At 41.7% G+C, this 22,009-nt stretch overlaps 1 protein-coding gene across 4 annotated transcripts in view; it reads left to right on the top strand.

Moving 5' to 3' along the window:
- Hipk2 (homeodomain interacting protein kinase 2) overlaps window positions 1-22,009 on the top strand; it is a 183,492-nt gene that overhangs the window by 39,006 nt on the left and 122,477 nt on the right. For all 4 annotated transcript variants that reach the window (XM_031381606.1, XM_031381605.1, XM_031381603.1 and 1 more), the window contains exon 2: window positions 17,803-18,886. In XM_031381606.1, coding sequence (XP_031237466.1) covers window positions 17,803-18,886 — 1,084 coding nt within the window. The remainder of the gene's footprint in view (window positions 1-17,802; window positions 18,887-22,009) is intronic.

Below are 22,009 nucleotides of genomic sequence, written 5' to 3'. Positions count from 1 at the left end.
CCTTTCACAATCAGACACCAGTCTGTCTCTCCAAATCCATCTGCTGATGTCCTGATGAGCTCAGCTATGCTCAGCATCTGCATCTTCCCTGGGTTCCCTGTAGATGATTTGGTCCTGCTTCATCTCATCTCGATTTTGTATCTGCAAACCATCCCTGGTCCTGTGAGAGGTAGATATCTCATAAATCTTAAATAAAAATAGATCCAGTCTGTCCCCTCCCCCCAAGGTGAGGTCCCCAGCCCTGACCCTTTAGTTCCTCTTGAGCCCCTTTCTTCTATATGAAGATCATATCCACCACTGGGAGTCAGTGATATTTGATTGGTGAGGGTCACAGCTGATTTCTGTGGTCAGTTATGTTTTCTGGTCTTATTCCACCGCATGTTGGCTTTTAACAAACAAGCAGTACTTTTGTACCACTTTGCTTGTATATATACATACTCGGCAGATAGTTTTGGCTATTCTATTCAGCCTATAGAATCCTTAGTTTAGCAGATTTGAAAATCTGACTTTAGAAATTCTAGGATTATTTGATTCTGAAAGCCTGGTACAAGCTACTTAATCTTCTGAATGCTGGCTAGTTGTTTACTCTGGATTGTTTGAATGAAGACAATCCTAGCAGCCAGTCGGGAGACCATCACCTCCACGGTCCAATGAGATCTCAAGAGAACAGAAGGCACTCGTTAAGCACAGAGTTAGCCAAAAGGCATATAGATGTCTAAGCAGAATGCCTGCTGTGGAGGAGATGTTTGTCTTTAAAAAGTCTGAGGAAAACTCCAAACCCAGCACCCTTAGCTTACCAGTGAGAAATCACAGACTCTCACTTCTAGATATCACCATGACCACTGTCAACTACCCTTGAAAGGCCTTTATTTTGGAATGTTTCATATATTGGGGTTGAAAATTTATAGATATTATTGTTAATTATACTTTAGGTTGGTAATTTTGGAGTCACAAATCAGATGACTCATTAAATCCTGAATTTGTAGATTTTTTTAAGGTATCCTTTTCAAGATCTGTAGGTCTCTACGATATAACACTGTTACTAGGCAGTGGAAAATACCTATGCCTCAAAATCCTATATATAAAATTCTGTATAATTTTGGAGTTCAAGGCAGTATTTGTTCAGTTGTTAATGAATCAGTGGTACTCTGGGTGTGTAAGCAATGCTATTTTTAAACCCATTGCTTACTTCAGTGATAAAGAGAGTACAGAATGTGCCTTGCTGGGCTTGAGAGCATACCATGAGTAATATCCATTACTACTGTGATGTCAGAACTTGAATATTCTTTACCAAAAAAGATAACCATTGCATCATGGAGCTGAGGAATCCAACTGGAGCAGGGTGAGAAAGGCCCATTCCTCTCATAAGAAACACCAACAGATGACAAAAACAGATTCTCCCCTGCAGGAACTCAGGTCTGTGATCAGCAGTGTCCAGGCCCTGTGGCCAGTTTGAAAGGCAGCTTCTCATTTTAGTCACCAGAAAGTAACTTGCCTCTAAGTTTCCAGGAGGCATTTTTTAATTCTGTACCTTCTGCTTATTCAGAAAAACTTCTAGGTGGTAATTGTTGTGTGTATACTTGAAGTCATTAACACTTATGATGGCCAGTGCCATCTCATTATTTATAACCTTAATCTCTCTGAAGCATTCTCATATTAAAATAAGGAAGAAAGGGATTAAACTACTTAGAAGTTTTAAAGTCCACTCACAAGTGTGTGCTCTGGTTTTGATGGATAAGCATCTTGTGCATCAAGACATAACCACATTCAGCCACAATGGTGACATTAAGGGAAATAGTGCTGCTTAGATGGTTCTGATATACACAGCAACAGACTGTTGACATGCATGCTCCATTGGGCCACTGAGGCCTTCCTTCAGCTCTCCTCTAGTGCCCTTTCCAAACAGCTTCCCCTCCTTGGATCAGGGCTGCTTACCTAGCACAGGAAAGAAGACAAATTCTCACCCTGGCTTCAGAGAAACAATACCTCTCTCACACACTTTTTTTTTTAATTGATTTAAGGCCTCACTTGTGGCCAAACCTTACTTTTTTTGTATTACATGACTTGAGTTTCTTGAGTTCTAGCAGGAACTTTGAGGAAAGGCTCAAGAAAAGTTACTAAGATTCAGTAAAAATAAACAAACCTAAACATTTATAATTTTCTAAGACTTTATTTATTTATTTATAATTTTTGTGCTCTTAGTAGGCATTTTAGTAACATGGAATATGATAATTTATAAAAATAATGCTTCACTTTCATAATTGTCCCAATACAAATCTCTTCCCATTTCATTTTTTTCTGTCCTCTTATTCATTCATAAAAACCTGCATGCTGCATCCCTCACCTTTGCCAGGCATATTGCTCAGTAGTGTGAGTACCAGTTTTTAGTACAACCTATCCTCATGTATTAGATAGCCATGGTGGGCTGGCTAGCCTCACACTCCTCATTTTTCACTATTCATCTTTTTAGGGCTCACTGTGTGCCAGAGTTATAAACACAGAAAACATAACACTTGTTTAATCCACACAAAGCCCTTGTGATGTACTGTTATTATCCCCACTTTCTAGATGAAGGAACTGACGTTAAGTAGCCTGCTGGATACATAGGGGTGGAACTGCTTCTGACATAGCTGTTAGAGACACAAAAATGATCTAGAACTAATCCTTGGAACCCACAGCACAGTGAAACTGGAGAGGGCTGATATTGTGAAGCTATACTATCTACCACAACAGTGCACCATCTGACATCTCAGGCATGACCTGAGAGGAAGGTACCAATGGCAGGGACCCATGTGAGTGCAAGCACTTCTACCAGCAATAGGCCAAATGGCTTAGAATTATGGAGCTGCTGAGTAATAACATCAGGGGACATGCTCAATGACAGTGACTCACAGTATAGTGTCCTTGTAAAAAACCACAGAACTCACTTTTAAAGTCCATGTGAGTGAGCATGGACTGCTGGATGTATGGCCAAGGGATCCCAGCTGACTTCTATATCTGCACATGTATACAAACACACACATTACCACACATTGCATTATTGTACTTCATAGTTTCCAAAATGCATGGCAGTGTTTACTATTCTGAGGGTGCTCCTGATTCAGGGATTCTTATTTTCTCTTTGTTTTGTTTTTCAAGACAGGGTTTCTCTGTGTAGTCCTGGCTGTCTTGGAACTCGCTCTGTAGACCAGGCTGACCTCGAACTCAGAGATCCTTCTGCCTTTGCCTACTGAGTGCTGGGATTAAAGGCATAGACCACCACTGCCTCTCTCTCTCTCTCTCTCTCTCTCTCTCTCTCTCTCTCTCTCTCTCTCTCTCTCTCTCTCTCTCTCTCTCCCTCCCTCCCTCCCTCCCTCCTTCCCTCCCTCTCTCTCTCTCTCTCCTCTCTCTCTTTCTCTCTCTCCTCCCTCTTTCTCTTTTCTCCTTCCCCAACTCTTTCTCTGCCTCCTCTCTCCATTGCTCTTTCTTGTCCTTTCAGTCACAGTAGGTGACACTTCTTCTGCTTCCCTAAAGTGACCTGTAACTGAATTGAGTCAGATGGCAGTTGAAAGCAGGTGAGGGGAATGGCAAAGTTCTCCAGAGAATAAAAAAATGGGAGGTAGAGCTGTTGTAGCAAATAGAGTTGCCACATAGAGCAGCAAGAGTAGTAAATTGTCATACCCCCAAACGGAAGGTAAATGAACTCTGCCTTGAGAGACTTCTCAGGGGAAGAAGGGCCTATCCATTTCCCATCATCAGCCTCCCTTTTTGCCTAGACAATGCCCTTCACAAAGTTCTCTGAGCAGCATCTGAGGAAGTATTCAGAAGAACACATAAAGGTGAGGATAAGAGGCAGCAACTGGGTGTGGCAGTGACAGCAGATCCTGTGTTCTGGTCCCCTTTTCTACCACAGCAAGAAGCTGAGGTTAGGAAAGGTGAAGTATCATTGTTTCTGTGTGTGCTCTTAGTATCCCCAGTGATGACAAAGTGAAGTTTCATGTGGCTTCATGTTGTTCTGAAGTCAGACCTCAGTCGAGATGCATGAATGTATTTGCATCAAGAATTAGTTGTTCAGCATCCTGGCTGGAATGGAAACAACAATGTTGGAGGAAAGCTGTGGATGCCTCTGTAGCTTTTCTGCCTAGAGGTGACAAATACAGGCTGTGAGGCCATTAGGACAAGTTGCCATTTGGCCTAAGTGACAGCTAAAAATACTTTGTTATAGTTTGAGTGCAGACATGTTTTTCTCAGTGAAATGGATCCTGAATTGTATTACAGAGTAGTATATTTGTCCCTTAGAACTACTGTAACAAAGTAACACAAACCAGGTGGCTGAAAACCACTGAAATGTAAGCTTCTGCAGTTCTGGAGCTACAGATGGGAAATAAAGGTGTCACCATGTAGAACACTTTTCTTCTCCTCCTAGGGTCTGGTGGGCCTTGCAGTCTTTGGTGTATCTTACATTGCAGCCGCATTCAGTTTCTGCCTTGTCATTATGTGGACTTTTCTTCTCTGACAAAGGCACCAGTCAGGTTGGACTAGAACTCACCCTAATGACCTCATCTTAATTTGATTATACCTATAAAGACCCTGTTTCCAAATAAGGCCACATTATAGACAGCTGCTGGGGACAGGGAGTTCAACACACCCTTTGATGAACAGATGGTAATAGAAAAAAGTTTACCATAGTGGAAGACACCAACATGGGACGCTCTGCTTCTGAGTGCATCAAATTTTCTGGCTAAGCTTGAAAAAAACCAATTCAGTAGTGGACTAAGCATGGAATAAGCAAACATTTGGGAATATCCAATTTCCTTCACACCAGCTTATGAGTCTCACTTTATAATTTCTAAGACATTTGTAAGGGATAGCATAATTCACGTGAGGCTGACTGATCTTACCAGCCAACTACTTGGCCTCCTCAGTGACTGCTGTATGTCTGGATTGCTGAGGTGGTCACTAAGGACAGAGCTGCTGGCACAGAACAGTATACCTGCCAATGGCAGGGAGGGGCAGAAGGGATCAGGGAGGAAACATGAGAAGATTTGGGACTTAATACCTGAAGCTAGCCCACTGCAAGTATGATCATTCTGATTTAGAACATTCTGGGGCTAAAGCCTTCTAGAGTTTGGGAGGTGGTACTTATGTGGATTTTAACTGTTGCTGCTGTTTTTACAGTTTATGGGTGTTTGCTGCTTTTTGTTTAACTGATAGTTGATCTTTTTGAGGGCCTTGCTTAGAAACAAAATACAAAACTGCAGAAAAAAACTACTAGGCCTTGGAGAAAAAGTACAATTTAGGTGAGAATTCAGAGGCTTATTAAGGTTAACCAGAAAGCATGGGGAGGGATCCTCCCAGCCCAGCCTAGTCCACACACAGTGCGACATTGTCACAGCTGTCCTTAGAGGGTCTTCATGGAGGCTTCAGACTTTCCCACATATACAGATTTAGAATCTCAAGCCTCTTGTGATGTCTTGAACCTGCTACTTGCTGTTGTCCTTGATACCCAAGTCACTGCACTGGTTTCTTCACATGCGCAGATAAAGCTCTTTGTGGCCTCCCCCAGACACACAATGACAGACTCTGCAGAACTCAGTTTGGTGTAACCACTTTGCTCTTACTTGTTTCCATATGTGTGACTGAAATACATTCACAGGTTATTTAAGGTAGGATTCAGGGAAAGCACAAAATGAAACATCTTACCTCAAAGGATAAAAAACAAAGGGTATATTTTTTATTTTATTTTAAATATCATGTCATCTTGACAACATTACATTTTAGTAAAGTACTCTGGCCTTCTTAAACTTATGGTTATTGTATGAATTCTGTGCCCCCAAGTTCATATGTAGAATTCCTGACCCGTAGGACCTCAGAATATGACCTTGTTTAGAGGGAGAGCTTTACAGAGATTACTGACTTACTGGTTCCCTCTTTGTCAAAAATCAGCCCTTCTTGGTGTTCGGAAGTAGCTTACTTAGGGTGGACCATAATCCAGTATGAAAAATGTCCTTCTCATCGGGGGATATCGGGGGAATGTGTGAACATACATATATACAGGGAGGACAGGACACAAGGAGAAGATAGCTATGTAAAAGCCAATCAGGAAGGCTTGGAACACCTCATTCCCTCCCTTCTCCAGGAGGGACCATGTCTGACAATATATTGATTGTGGTCCTCTGGCCTGTAGAACTGTGAGTTGCTATTTTGTCATCAGCTAGCCACCAGCTGCAGTGCTTTGTTAAGGAGCTGTACCAGACGAATGAATATGCCTATGTTAGCAGCCACTGACTTTCTGTTAATTGGCCAGGCTTGGTGATCCATGCCTGTAATTCTAGGAAACTGAGAAAAGGGAATTGTGAGTGTTAGGTTATCCTGGGTCTCACAGTGAGACCCTGTCTCAAGTAACACACACCATTATTATTGCATTTTGTTTGTTTTCAAACAAGTCTCCATCATTGCAACTCTAGTTTTAAAGGGGGTTTTGGAGTTGTTTTGCACAAACTTGTTTTCCTTTTCTTGTTGCGCATATTTCTTGTAGAGACTGGGAAATGTGTATCTTCTCAGTAGTCATCCAGATTGGTTGTACTGCTGGGAATGCATCATTACTATTTTCAGTGTTACACATGGTAGGAAAGTGCTGTCTCTCTGCTACCTTCCCAAGTCTTGCCAAGTTGAGAGTATTCAGACTACTTGTGAACACTAACATATAGAGGTAACGGTTCTAGACTGTAGGTACTCATCCACTGCATGGAAGTGCTGGCTTGGCATGACATTGGTTTTATGCAAGGTCAATATAGGGGAGTCACAAAAAGTCACTAAAGAGAAGGTTGGAGTTGTGGGTAAGGTTAACGACTTTCAGAAAGAGAAGAGAAGAGAGTCTGAACACCAAGAAGGACTGATTTTTGACAAATAGTGAACCAGTAAGTTGGTAAATGTCTGAGGAATTTTCAAATAGCAGGGGAAAAATGTTTCTGAATTAAATACAACTTATGGTAAAATTTAAAGAATCATAGCCTATGACAGATAATACAAAAGGCTTTGAAAGTTCTTAAGAGAATTGCATTTCTTGGAAAAGCAAGGGGCATATATGGTGTCTGCTTCTCTTCCCTGGAGGGAACTCCTCCTTTCTCCTCCGACCTCTGGGAGAAAGGAGGGCTGTTGACACATTCCCAGCCAAGCCCAGCCACTCCTCTGTTTCCATTCTCCTGGACCAATCCCCTAGCTGTGTTTTTTCACTTCGTTCTTGGCTTTCCCCATGACTCATGAGTCCTCCTCATACTTTTTGACATCCTGTCTGTGCCCTTCAAGCATTACTGTATATGGTGTCTGTTAGACTTTCGGGATTGCTTCTCCTGGAAAACAGCGCTACTCACATGAATTACATTTTCATCAAGATTTCAGCATCTTCAGCTGCAACGTCTTGTCCATTCTTCCACCTGACATTTTCCTTGATGCATGTAGCATAGCCTCTTCATTGTTGCTGATACCTAGCAGGAGCTTTTTTCTGGCTCTCACAATCAGCAGTAACTCTCAGGGTCTCAGCACAGAAGCCTTTCTTTGTAGTGTCTATTCCTTAGATATCTGTCCACATTCTGTCTTTCAGTATTTTGGACCTTTCCCATTGTCTTTGGTTTATCCATGAATAAGTTTAGGCTACCTTGCCACCTTCTCCTTTTGGATAATCCTCTGCAGGCTTAGCCCATTCTATTGGGTTCCATTCTCCTTTCAAAATGGTTTTATCTTTATTCAAGATTCTGATTCTCTGAATCTCTGGGACTGGAGATGACTTAGTTGGTAAAGTGCCTGTTGTATAACATGAGAACCTGAGTTCTCTAGTACCCACCTAAAGCTGAACACGTGCATGTAATCCCAGCACTGGGAAAGTGGCTAAAGCTGTTTGCTAGCTGGTTTAGTTGAATTGGGTGTGTTCTGGGTCTTGTTTCCAAAATAAAATAGAGAGCAATTGAGGAAGATACCTTACATCAACCTCTGGCCTATACATGCGCGAGTGCACACACACACACACACACCAATACACACACACGCACACGTACACGCACATGCACACACGCATACACACACAGAGCAACTTTGCACAGAGGTACCAGATGCTGCCTGTGAAACACTAGCAGCTTCTGACGCTAACTTCAGTTAAATTAAACAAGTTCTTGTTTCCATGTTTTAGTGGGAGTTAATGCCTAGACACTTGAGCATAGATATCTAGTGCTTGTTATTTAACTTATTGGAAACTCTTCTCACCAACAAAAAAGTCTGACAGCATATTCCACCCCGCCCCCAACAACCTGCGGACCCACTTCTTTTCATCCCTCAAACACACTTGATTCTTTTCCATCCTTTACCCTATGCTCTGAAACTTGTCAGTAACTTAATGTTTTTTCTCTCTGAAGCCCTATTTTTTTTTCCTTTCTTTCTGTTTCTCAGGCAGTTCCTTGATTTAGATCCCCCCCAACCCCCCGAGCTCTGGGCTATTGTGACAACCTTCCTGTTTGCCATGCAACCTCTCCAGGCCACTTAGTCTAAGGCTTCTTACTCAACACCAGTGTTGTGGCCGCTGTTCCATTGCACATTGAAAAAGAGATGATTGCCTCTTAGAAGAGACATATTTATTTTTTAAATTAATTTTAAAACATTTCTCAAATGTCATCCTGAGCAGAGGAGACACAAATGATAAACACCATGGTCATTGTTGTGAGTATCCATTGTGGTTGATGTAGTCAGCTCTGTCCTGTAGTATAGATCTCTTTCCGCTTCTTTTTGGCTTTCATCTGTCCATGGGTGCTACTCTACCTTGCCTCATGTTCCATTCTTCTAATTCAAGATCCAAACAAATGAAGCAGAAGCTTTAGTAATGACATGAATTTGAGATCTAGGCAGACCTCAGTTCCAAAGTCAACCCTGCTAGTAGTGAAGTGACTTTGGGCAACTTATGTCATTTCCCTAAGCACATTTACCCATTTGCTCACTTGGAGACATGCATCTTAACGCATAGCCCTGAGGAGTAAGCAAGCACCTGGAGTCCAGAAAAGAGCAGGGGTGACCATGAAAGTCTCAGAAACTTGATTAATTATATGTGTGGTAACAGAGTAAGAGCCAAAGGATGGGTCAGGGGCGAGCTGGCTCCTCTCAGCAGCTTTGTGTGGTTAGAAGTATTTTTAGAATATTAGAGCCTCCAGAACTGTAAGGAGGCAGTTGGTATGCAGTGTCCACTGGAGGTTGATTATTGCTTTGGTGTTTGTTAATATATTAGTGATATGCAAATGAGCTTCAGTTGTTTCCAAGCAAAGCAGAAGCTTTCTGAGGGCAGAGACAGCAGTGCTGGTTGCTCCCTACTGTGAGACTGATGAATTATACCCTCCTAGTAGGACCTGGGACATTGTGAGACTGATGAATTATACCCTCCTAGTAGGACCTGGGACATCGTGAGACTGATGAATTATACCCTCCTAGTAGGACCTGGGACATCAGCTTCACCTTTTGAAAGGTCATCCATCTTTATAATCACAGCTCATATCTTGTCAAATCTTGCCTGACTGTAACCTGAGTGATTCCTTCTCTGAACTGTGCTGTTTACTTTGTCAGTTATCCTTTTAAATTGGCATAGGACTTAACGATGCTATGAGATTTTTAAGCTCCTTTAGGTCAGTGGTGATTTTTTTTTTTCTTTTTTCTTTTGTCATGGGATCTTGCTTTGTACTGGCTTCCAATTCAAAGATATGCCTACCTTTACCGCCTAGGTGCTTAGATTAAAGCACATGATACCATACCCAGCTTATGCTGATGCCGTAGATGTTTTTGTATTTTCCTTCTACCCCATGCCAGTCTTATATATAGACGACCTGTAATACAGATCTGATGATTGATTTAGTTTATTTTCCAAATGCTCAGTGCTGCTACAGTCGTATTGCTCCTGTCATTACCAGCAAGGATTCTGAAGAACTTGTGGTTTACTTTACACTGCTCTGGTGGAATCATATCATGTATTTAACATTATACAACTAGTGCATAAACACTCTTTGATTGAAAATGATATAAAAGCCCCAAAAGATATTTAGTACACATTGTTTTGAAAATCTGTCACTTAGAAACAGGTAACCTGAAATTGCCTCACATTCTTTCAAATACAAACTTGACACACAGAATAATTATTGCTGTTATGAATATTCTGTAGTCTATCAATGACGAATTTTTCTTTAATACTCTTCAATCCTCTGAGGCATTAAATAATCACAAGTTTATCAAGGTCTATATAAATTTACTCTTCTCTAGGTATTTAAACATTTCCATTTAGATACATATTTCCTTTTGGAGAAAGAGTGGGAGGTTTTGAGACAGGGTCTCTCTGTATAGCCCTGGCTATCTTCTATAGACCAGGCTAGCCTCAAACTCAGAGATTCATCTACCTCTGCCTCCCAAGTGCTAAGATTAAAGGCATACCCCACTAGGCATAGCCATAGACATATATTTCTAACATTGATTTATAACATTTTACATTTTATGTGCAAAATATGCTAGAGAAGACAGGGTATTCTGTTAAGTGTGGGAATCAATTCTTTGAGTTATGTATTATAGGGAAGCAAAATAACATTGTAACCTCATCAGATACTTATTATTCAGGTAGTATATGCCTAGCAGGTTTTAGGAAGTGAAGAGGTTGGTACCTCTTATGGGGATCTGGACTCTGCTCTCTTTAACTATATAACTGGATTTTGAGTGGCAATCTGTTTCATATCTGCCAAGCCTAAATTAAACCTTAAATACTGATAAAAATGATGCCTATTTTTACTTATAACTCCTTCTCTTGAGCTTTGCTGTATTCAATGAAACTGAGTTCAATGAAAAAAAAATTAATCATATATAACCCTCACTTATCCCTGTAGTTTCACCAGAGTCTGATCTTCCAGTAGATAATTTGGGGTGGTGAAATGGAAAGGAAATGTAGTCACATGTGAAGCAACTTTTTAATTCATCCAATTGTGAAATAAAAAGTTATGAAGAAACTAAGCAGACATGTTAGGAAAAATACACTAAATAACCCAGTCTTTTAACAAACGTCATTTTTAAAAATAGTAGGTTAAAAACTCAAGATCATGAAGACTTTTAGCTTTTTAGGTGAGTATGACAACAAACACTTGTAATCCCAATACTGAGTTGAAGGCTAGATGGTCCTACTTGGAGCTAGCTGAACTACATAGCAAGACCCTGGCTCAAAGAGGCAGAAAAGTTGTCTATAACTCTGAAAGGATTTCTCATTAAACCTTGAAGTCTAAGAAAGACAATGAGCCACACAGAGTTTCCCAGGCTTGAGCTTCAAATCAGGGTCTGATTTTGCCCTTATTCCAGGAGTCTACACTATGACCTGATGTCATGGCTTTCAACTCATCCCTGTGTGAGAAGGAGATTGTGTGGGGCATGTGTCAATGAGATGAGCATACCATGATAATTGGGCTGTCTCAGGCAAAGGTGCTCACTCACCCTCCCGAAGACACCCCTCCTAGAGCCACATGTGTACTGGGTGCTTGGTAATTTACAATCTGAAGAATGATCTATGATTTTATACAGGGGCTAGAATCGAGTGTGATTGAATTTTGTGGGCATCCATGGCATCCATGTAAAGACTACAAGGCAAATGCTTTGAAAATAGTATTTTGAAACACAGGTTTATTGTACATAAGTCTTAATGTGAAATGGGCATTTGTGGAAAACCTAAAGAGCAGTTAATCTTCATTGTTTAAACATGCAGGTTATCAAAAGGCACTTGAATTCTTTGGGACTTGAGTTTATTTGGTACATGAGACAGTCTGTCTTTTTTGTAGTGATAAGGAATGACTTAAAATGTTCACTGTAATTCTGTGTGACTGTTTTTAATCAGGATTATAGGTACTACTTTTTATTTGTCATGAAGTGAGGAATTTATTGCATGCAGTTGAGATATAAGTTAGCTAAATTTCTAGTGAGTTTGTAAGTAATTCTCTTTTATTGGTAGTTTATCCATAAGCCCAGAAACATGGAAAGATGTGTTCAATACTCATGCCTTTGGCCTGCTTAAGAGCCAGTGGCATGGTAGTGAGAATACTCCTTTGTAGATACTTCACCCTATATCTCAGCAATCATTGGATATACAACCATTATGTAGGGTTTTATCTTGAGAGGCCACCAAGGCTTTTATAAAAAGGTCTGGATGGGTTACACCTCTAAGGAGCAGGTGTAATTATTGCAGATTTATTATGTTATTCCCTGGGTCCTCCATATTGCCCTTCAGGGAATTAATCCTATCCTTGCTAAAAGAGAATCAAAGCCACATTTTCTTCTACGAGCCCAGGAGGCTTATAGAAGATTGAAATTTTATATAGGATCAAACTGAAGATGTCCAGTCAGCCCTTGCCATTTCTGAGGGGGAAGTTATTACTATTACTATTTTGTGTGCACAGGAGGTCAGTAGTCCTTGAAGAGTACAGGGGTCAGACCATAAAGAAACGAGAGGAAACATTTAGCTTTTCCTTTAGCGTGGAAGACATACAGGTCTCCTCACCCTCTTCCCTGTCCCTTGCCTTAGGGATCTAAACAAATGGAGTGGCAAAGGTTGTGGACCTGACTCAGAGAGAGCTAAACTAATCAGGGAGGTTTTTTGTTCCAGAAAATACAAGGAAAAGTGTTTAGACATAAGTTTGATTATGGATGTAAGATTATCTTCAAATGAAGCTACAAAACTGCCACTGTTTTATTCCTTATAAAGATTTTAGGGCTTAAAAAAAATCATCACTAGTAACTTTCTTCAGCTATATTTTGTTTGAGCATTCTCCTTCCCATGAGAAAATGGATTGTGCCATAGAACAAAGGTAAAAAGTTGTTGGAAACATTAGGTTTAGTTCTTGGAATAGTGGCTGTTGACCTCAGCAGTGGCCCCAGCAGCCCCAGCCAGAATCTGAGGCAGCTGCTGGCCACAGTGATAGGTATAGAGAGGTTCCAGCCATGCAGGTCTCCTTGCTGATTCTGGGCATCTGTCACCCAAGGCAGCCAGTGATTATTTCCACAGTTTAGTGACCCTTGGCTATCATCCCAATAACAAATAAGTCATAAGCTACCCTCTTCCCCTTTGTAAAATTCCACTCTGCAATGTGGCCTCTCTACCAAGAACTTCTGTAACAGTGAGAACAGGGACCAATGCCTCTGAAGCTTTGTGGGTAATCAGCTTATTTCTTCTTTCTCCTCCTACTCTCCCTTCTCCTTCAGCAATCTGAGTGAGAAGCAAGAGCCAGTCAAGGGACAGAGCTGAAGCAGATGTCAATTTTGTTTAGTCTCTTCTGGGGATAGATAGCTTAAAGCCAAGGATTGCTCTTTTCTGTATTACTTCAAGGGTTTCAGACCTTTTGACATTGTAACAAAATATCATTTGCAAATGTGTTGGACCAAATTCATTAGTGTACTGGAATGCATGAGGCCAGCAGGCCACAGGTTGGACTTGTCTGGCTTATAGCATGTGTAACTATATGAATATTTAAGTGATATTAATAAATAGAGAATAACCACTTTCTGTGCTGTGGTATTAGGAAAATATTGACATAAAAGTAGGTGAAAAGTATCGTTTTATAACAAACCAAAATAATCACGTCAAGCAATAATCATGTCAAACTTACACAGACATGTTAGTCATAGTACTAGTCATAGTACTCAGGTCAACGTTGGAGTCAGCTTTCAAACCAGAAGGCAAGTCTCTGTTGACCCATGGGGCTACAGTAAAGGCAGATTCAGGGTAGTGCTTAGGGTTAGACCAGACCTGCCTCCAGGAAGTCAGAGCACATGCTGCCAGAGCACAGGCAGAGCATGACTGTCCAGCCGGCACAGGAGATGAACAGCCTCTGCTTTGGTTTTGTGTTTTCATTCTGGAGTATTTGGTTTGAGTCAGGGTCTTAATGTGTGATCCAGAGTAGTCTCTGTTTCTTAAATCCTCTGTCTTAGCCTTCCAGTCACTAGAAGGTTAGTCATGTACACCATATCTGGTCTTCTCCCTTGCTTTTTAAAAAGTCTTTATTTGGGTTAAATTAGAGATTTGTCTCTAATTTCTAGTCAGGTCTGCTTCTTTAGATGTGAGTGTCTGGTGACAAAGCAGTTACAGGTTTTTCTTCTATTAGCAGTTGTCATCATGTACTGTAAACTTGGTCTGCCGTAGAAAGACACAAGTATGAGGCAAAAAAAAAAAAAAAAAAAAAAAAAAAAAAAAAAAAAAAAAAAAAAAAAAAAGGTGAGGTATAATTGCTGCCAGAATATGGTCTAGTTGTGGGAACATGACTTAAACATATAAATAGTATGAAGGAGATAAGTGTGCAGGCACACAGTTGTGATCCTAGTACTGGAAGATGGAGGTGGGAGGGGCAGAAGTTCAAAGTCATCCTTGGCTACATAGTGTGTTTGAGGCCAGTCTGAAATACATGAGACTTGGGGCTCTAAACTTCATGGTCTTTAGGATTAGTTGAGAGAAGCAATGACTTCATGGCAGAAGGCAAAAAGTACTGGGGAGTGAATAAAGCAAGTGCAGGAGGCATTCTATACTAGGAAAAGGGGCCAGTCTAGAGTTGAGACTTCTGGGAAATCAGTGGTAGAAGATGAAGCTAGATGGTTGAATGGGAATCAAGATGTGTGTTGACACTTCATCTCTATTTTCTGGGCACCAAGGAGTCACCAGAAGCTTTTGGACAGAGGAACAATGCTCAGAGGTTTATGTAGTATGACAAATCTGCTGGCCAGATACAGGCACATTAGCGATCATTCCGGTGACCAAGTTCCTATGTTTACTTTAGGGTTACTTTTGAAAAGTAATAAGGATTTCAGCTATGGGTGTGGCAAAAATGAACAGAAATTAAAGAGTTGGAAATGAGACATTTTACCTTATATAGTTATTTAAATACTTTTAATTAAAAAAAAAAGACATTTTAAAGAAAGGAGAAATCAATCAAAACTATCTTTTACCTGTGAGGTAAGTCCACAGTTTGGGAACCAAGCAACTAGATAAATACTTCATTAACAGAATGTAAAGGTTAGAATGAAGCAGTAGATGGTGATGCTTTAGGAGAAAGACAAGGAGTTCAGCTTTGGAAGATCATTTTTAATGTAGCAGGAGACAGAAATAATATTACATTACTGGAATATTCAAGTGGGAACTTGGCTCATGATAAGCATGTGGGAGTTGCCTGCATAGAGATGACTGCTTAAACTGTCTGAATGAATGGTACCTTCCAGAGAAAACAAAATACTGAGAGCACCAGCATTTTAAAGGAGGAAGAGGAGCTGCCGTAACCCCCATGTAACTAGCCATTGGGAGGAGGAAGGCAGTTACAGATTCACATTAGAGCAGATAAGAACATCAGGAAGGAACTGGTGGTCAGCAATATCAGATGTTGCAGAGAGGTTAAGGAGAATAGGGGCTGAAAGAGCCATTGGATTAGGCAATCAGGAAGTTGTTTACCTTAAGGACACAGGTCTATGATATTTGAATATGTTGGAGGAGAAGGATTAAGAGTGAGCACTGAAGAAAAGAGTACATGAAGAGTACATGAAGTATAGGTAAGAAGGAAGGAGTGAAGAGGGGCTATGACTGTTACTCTTCTTGTCTTATAAGTGGGAAGCTTGTGCATGCACACACACTTGAAGACAGAAGGAAAGGTTAGGTCAGTGATGCATTTGGACAACCTTGTTTAGTACCAGCTAAAGACCTTGGCCCAATAAGCAGAGATAATCAATAGCTTCAAGGGGAAAAAAAATGGCAGAAACAGGATTCTATAAAAAATGGGAGACTATGGATTACAGGACTAGCAAAATGTAAGACTGACCTCAGGATTCTGGGCAAGATAGGTGGAGGTCCACTGAAGAGAGGGAGGACTAGGGGGACAAATGATGGCTTTAAAAGGGAGGCGTTAAGTAACCACTCTAGACAATGCTGGGGATCAGAGAACAGCTGTTAGATGCTTAAGTATCAGTAAAGCTTGGCAGTCTCTTCACCTCCTAAGTGCTATTGTAAGAAATGGCAGTGAGCTGGGGAGGTGGCTCATTCAGTATGACATGAGGACCAGAGCTCTGTCCTTAGCATTCACTACAAAGCCAGGTATCTGTAACCCAAACACTGGGGAAGTGGAAACTGGAAGATCTCTCGGGCTTGCTGGCTAATCAGTCTTGCTGAATTGATGAGCCACAGGTTCAGCAGAGAGACCTTTTCTATGAAACTATGGTGACTGAGGAAGAAACCTGTTATCAACCTCTGGCAGCTTAGAAGGTAATTGGTATTTGTTTCTTCTTGTACCTTTAAGGGGTTTTCCTCTCTTGTCACTATAGTGTTTTTTCCTGAGTCTATATATCACATTTTAAAAGTTTCCAGTATCACCATAATTATAAGTTGCACAACTACTCCAGAAAGGTCTTAAGTAGTTTTAAGATGATCTGAATTGCAGATATGAAATTAGTTATTTCACTCTCAGCTTCCACTATGTGTGTGTGTTTACAGACTTTAGGTTGACATATGGGCCTTCTTTAGTCACCTATCTTATTTGTTTTTGAGATGAGGCCTCTCAGTGAATCTAGAACTCACCAACTAGGCTAGACTGGCTGACTAATAAACCTCAAGAACCCACCCATGTCTGCCTCCCCAGTGCTGGGTGCACAAAGCCATGTCTAATTCTCTCTCCCCATCTGCACATGTGGATGCTGGAAATCATGGTCAATCTCTTATGCTTGCATGGTGAACAATTTATCAGACAAAGCCATCTCCCCAGCACCTAAAAATCTCCGGAATTTTGAGAGAAATTTATTACTGTCTGGATTAACAAAGCAAGTGAGCAAAGAGCCCATGAAGGGTGTTACTGGGCCCTATCCGAAAGGGGGCACATGTTTTAAGCCAGTCAAACACCAAATTATCCATCAACTCAGCCTTATAGAGTTCAAAATGATGAGGATACCAGATGCTATGTAGTATGTCTCATTCAGAAGATCATGAGAGGCCCCTGTGATAGGGTTTGTGGAAGAACATGTTTCTTAAGAGTAGTGAACCTGGTTATTACCATCTGTTGACAAAGCTAAGCTGACTACATGGAGGTGCTAAGTATGTAACACTTACCTGGGATATTTGATATAATCTTCAGATTTAGCAAGATGCAACCTGATAGGGATGGAGAATTGGTTTCTGTTACAAGTGTAGTTACAAGAAATAAATTATGAACTAAGTCCTGATTCTGTGTCTGATTTTTGACTATTCTTGACTCTGTTTTAGAAGTCTTCTATCCCCCTAAAGCTGGTAGATCTAATGACAGAATATGGGAACCATAGGTCTCACAAACAAGGAGACTTGAATGTGTTTCTGTGTGGAATTGATTTGCTTTTTCAAGCTGCTGAATTTTTAAATCATCATGTTGTACATGTGTTCCTGTGCACATGTAGATCAAGAAAGGTATGGAGACTAGAGGACAACTCTAGGTGTTAGTCCTTACCTTCTGCCTTGTTTGAGAGATGGTCTCTTGCTGTTTATTGCTGCATATGTCAGGCTAGTTAGCCCATGACCTGGAAATTTTCCTGTCTCTGTCACCTATCCTGCTATGGGAGCTTTGGAATTGCAGTTGCATGTGATTATGTCCAGCTTACATGGGTTCTAGGGATCTGAACCTGTGTTTACACTTTTGCATTTGTGCTTTACCCACTGATCCATCTCCCCAGTCCTCAAGCTTCTTTCAAAATAGAAGAACAATCTGAGCCTAAATGAATCAATTAAGTTTATTATTGGAGGAATAAAAGAATTTATTTTTCCTTTTTCTTTCCTTATAGGTATGGCCTCACATGTGCAAGTTTTCTCCCCTCACACCCTTCAATCAAGTGCCTTCTGTAGTGTGAAGAAACTAAAAGTAGAGCCAAGTTCCAACTGGGACATGACTGGGTACGGTTCCCACAGCAAAGTGTACAGCCAGAGCAAGAACATACCACCTTCTCAGCCAGCCTCCACAACCGTCAGCACCTCCTTGCCAATCCCCAACCCAAGCCTACCTTACGAACAGACCATCATCTTCCCAGGAAGTACTGGACACATAGTTGTAACATCAGCAAGTAGCACTTCTGTCACCGGGCAAGTCCTCGGTGGACCACATAACCTAATGCGTCGAAGCACTGTGAGCCTCCTTGACACCTACCAAAAATGTGGACTCAAACGCAAGAGTGAGGAGATTGAGAACACAAGCAGCGTGCAGATCATTGAAGAGCATCCACCCATGATTCAGAATAATGCCAGTGGGGCCACTGTAGCCACTGCCACCACATCCACTGCCACCTCCAAAAACAGTGGCTCCAACAGTGAAGGGGACTATCAGCTGGTACAGCATGAAGTGCTGTGCTCCATGACCAACACCTATGAGGTTTTAGAGTTCTTGGGGCGAGGGACATTTGGGCAAGTGGTCAAGTGCTGGAAACGGGGCACCAATGAAATTGTGGCCATTAAGATCCTAAAGAATCACCCCTCCTATGCCCGGCAAGGCCAGATTGAAGTGAGCATCTTGGCCCGGCTGAGCACGGAGAGCGCTGATGACTACAATTTTGTGCGGGCCTATGAGTGCTTCCAGCACAAGAACCACACATGCTTAGTCTTTGAGATGTTGGAGCAGAACCTCTATGACTTTCTAAAACAGAACAAGTTTAGTCCCTTGCCCCTCAAGTATATTCGCCCAGTCCTCCAGCAGGTAGCCACAGCCCTGATGAAACTCAAAAGCTTGGGTCTTATCCATGCTGACCTCAAACCAGAAAACATCATGCTGGTGGATCCATCCAGACAACCGTACCGAGTGAAGGTCATTGACTTTGGTTCAGCTAGTCATGTGTCCAAAGCTGTCTGCTCTACGTACTTGCAATCTAGATACTACAGGTAAGACATTTTCCATGGAGAGAGTAAGGATGCAGGAGGTCTAGTGGCATCCACAGGGAATGTGCAGAGAGAATCATCATAGTGGGGATAATGATAGTGTTTGTTACCAGACAGAGGCCTTGGTATGAGACCTGGAGACGTGGCCCAGTGGTTAAGAGCACTTACAAGAGGACTTAATTTTGCTTCCCAGCACCCACATGGCAGCTCACAGCTATGAGTAAATCTAATTCCAGGGGATCCATCTCCCTCTTATGGCCTCTGCACACATATGGTATACATACATACATTCAGGCAAACATGAAAACAAATCTTTCTAAAAACGAAAACAGAATTTAATATGGTTGAAAAATCAGAATACATGCAGACTGGAGTGATGGTGAGAAGCTATCTAAGAAGCATCTGAGTAGCATTCTTGGTCTGGACGTTGAGAGTTGGAAAGGGTTTGGGGGAGCTGAGTAAAGAGCAGAGTGCAGAAGTCAGGTTCTTCTGGATGGAGAGGAGCCAGCCAGCTAGAACAGGAAGGGGTGTGCCAATAACAGGCACAGGGCAGAAAACGCAAGACTCATTTAGGAGATCAGGATGACCTACCTGGCCAGATCAGAAGATTTGTGAATAGTACCTGGAACAAGTCCAGGAAACTTTGAACAAGCAGGGGTCAATGGGGTTGGGGGGAGTGTAATAGATTGATAGCAGTTTTCTTAAAAGACTACTATTATAGTCATGTGGAAGATGCAGCAGGAAGGGAAGATCTTTGCCCTGGGGCCAGTTGCTCCTTCCTGTGATAAGTTTATAATAGGAAACATTAAGTATTCCTATTTCCCCTTTAATTGTAAGGAAATACCCAAGGCAGGATAATTTTGTGAAGGAAAGAGGCTTATTGTTGAAGGTCATATTGCTCTCCTCAGCCTTATGGTAGTTGGCCTCACATTGGTGGGAACATGCATAGGAATAAGAGGTCACATGGCTAGACAGGAAGACATAGAATTGTTCAAGATTTGATTCAAGCTTTTAAGACAACTTTTTTGAAGAGAACTCACTCAGGGGTTTCTAACCTTAATCCTTCCAAGGACAGCTCTAATAATGAACTTCCACAAGGCTTTACCACCTCTCAACATCACTATACTGAGGACCATTATTTGAATTAATGACCTTATGGGGTCAAAACACATCTACACTCTAGCACATTCAGACTTGCACATTCAACTATCACACAAGTATTTATCTCATTTCTAATATGGGACTTGTACCAAAATACTAGCTAGCTAGCTCCAAGGATATAAACAAGGTCCTGGCCATCCCAGAGTTTCCAGCATGCTGCAGGCTTTGGCATTAGTAAAATCCAGAACTGAACTGATCCCTAAATTCACTAGGCTGTGTGATTTGTGCTGACTGCCTAACTTCTATCTACTCTCATTTCCTGATCTGGAAGCTGGAAGCTGGAGTTTTTATACCAGTTCCAGGGTGCTGTTGTACCATGCCGTAATACAATCTAGTGCTATGTGCAGTGGCCAGCCTGTGGGAACCACAGCGTCAGGAGGTGGCGGAGATAGAAACCAAGGTCCAGGGTTGTCGAATGGCAAGATATATTTATTTTTATATTTAAAAGAGATGTGTTGGATATTTATTTTTATATTTAAAAGAGATGTGTTGGAAGCAATGGTGACCAGTCCCACAGAGCCAGAAATTGGCAAGAGAAGAACCTCAAAACTCCCATAAGAAAGTAGGCTGAGTCTCAAGGCTTCTCCACTCCTCTTAGGAGGGATTCTGAGCCGTTGGAGCTCTTCCCTAGCTTTGGAATCTAGTATGGGAAGTGATGGCTTTCTCTGAGCATTTAGGTATACATACTGCCCTCTATTCTTAGAGTTCTCACAGACTCTTTACACTCATGAGGATAGATCTACCTCTGCTGGCTCTCTTGTTACCATTCAGCCTGGAGGGGAGCCATGTGCTCATTGATGGAGCCATCCAGGAAGGTGCAGCCCGGACACTGGGAAACTGTGCCCCCTCCGTGAGGTAAAGAGGGGGCTGACGACCCATATTCTCTGGAGAGTGCCCGGCTCTTCCTTGAAAGACAACTCTATGGTTCATCGCAGGGAAAACAGCTTACCCCAGAGGCAGCTTTTGCTGGGGCCTGCGAAATGGAGGCTTTGCTGTCACCTTATATTTAGATTTACAAATTCCGGATGCTGATGGCTATTTCTTGCCAGTTCTTGGCTTGAATTTAGGGCAAACTGTGCCAAGACAAGGGCTGTGTGAGGATTTCTTATTTAGTTAACCTGTATTGCTCTTAGTGAACAGTTTCATTGAAGTTTGGCTAAAAAATAGGCATGGAGGCTTGTAAAAAGGCTTAAAACTATATTTAATAAGCAGTGCATCCTTGTAGCCAAACTTGACTCAAGAAGCTACATTTGGGACTCTGAAGCCTGTTTTGTATCCTGCCCTCTGTGCCCCTGTCACTCTGCCCACAGTGTGCCCCTCCTGCCAAGGACTCTGCAGCATACTGTGCTTTCAGGAACCCCAGTTCAGGAGGGCTATGAATGGCAGTCACATTTCCATGGGAACTGGGGCAGGTCTGAATCTTCTTTTTAGACTTGATGTGGGTTCTCACCAGCTTTATGGCCCAGTCATCTACTTGAGACCTCATAGGGTGATAAGGCTGTTTGTTTACAGTTAGGGGCTCCCCTGTCATTCTCATTTGTCACCTCTACTTCCTGCATTCCCACTTTCACCTTTTTGGGTGTCAGAGTACTCCTTTCTTTAGGCCTTAAGTGACTATTACCATAAAATTCTAGGCAGAATGGTTTCCTTCCCCCCCCCCAACCCCCCCACAGGGTCTTCATGGTGTTGGGTTTTCAAAGCCAGCTAAGCAACCTTCTACTAGGGTCAAGGGCACAGCCTCCTAGAATGACAACTTCATTTCTAAATTAATCACAATACTCGGCCTACCACATAGGCCAGAGGAGGCTTATGAGAACAACATTCAGCTTTGACCTTGCTCATTCTGCTGTGTAGGACAATCAGCCTGGGTGAAACTGCTCAGGTTGATTTTCCTTACTACTTTACCTTTTACTTGGGGAGAGTGGACAAGAGAAGCTCTTTGTTTATTTATCATTAAGGTCCTTA

The sequence above is a fragment of the Mastomys coucha genome, unplaced genomic scaffold (genome assembly GCF_008632895.1).
Source record: "Mastomys coucha isolate ucsf_1 unplaced genomic scaffold, UCSF_Mcou_1 pScaffold20, whole genome shotgun sequence".
In the NCBI taxonomy this organism is placed as follows: domain Eukaryota; kingdom Metazoa; phylum Chordata; class Mammalia; order Rodentia; family Muridae; genus Mastomys; species Mastomys coucha.
The sequence above is the reverse complement of the archived record's forward strand: the minus strand, read 5'-3'. Positions and strand labels throughout refer to the sequence as shown.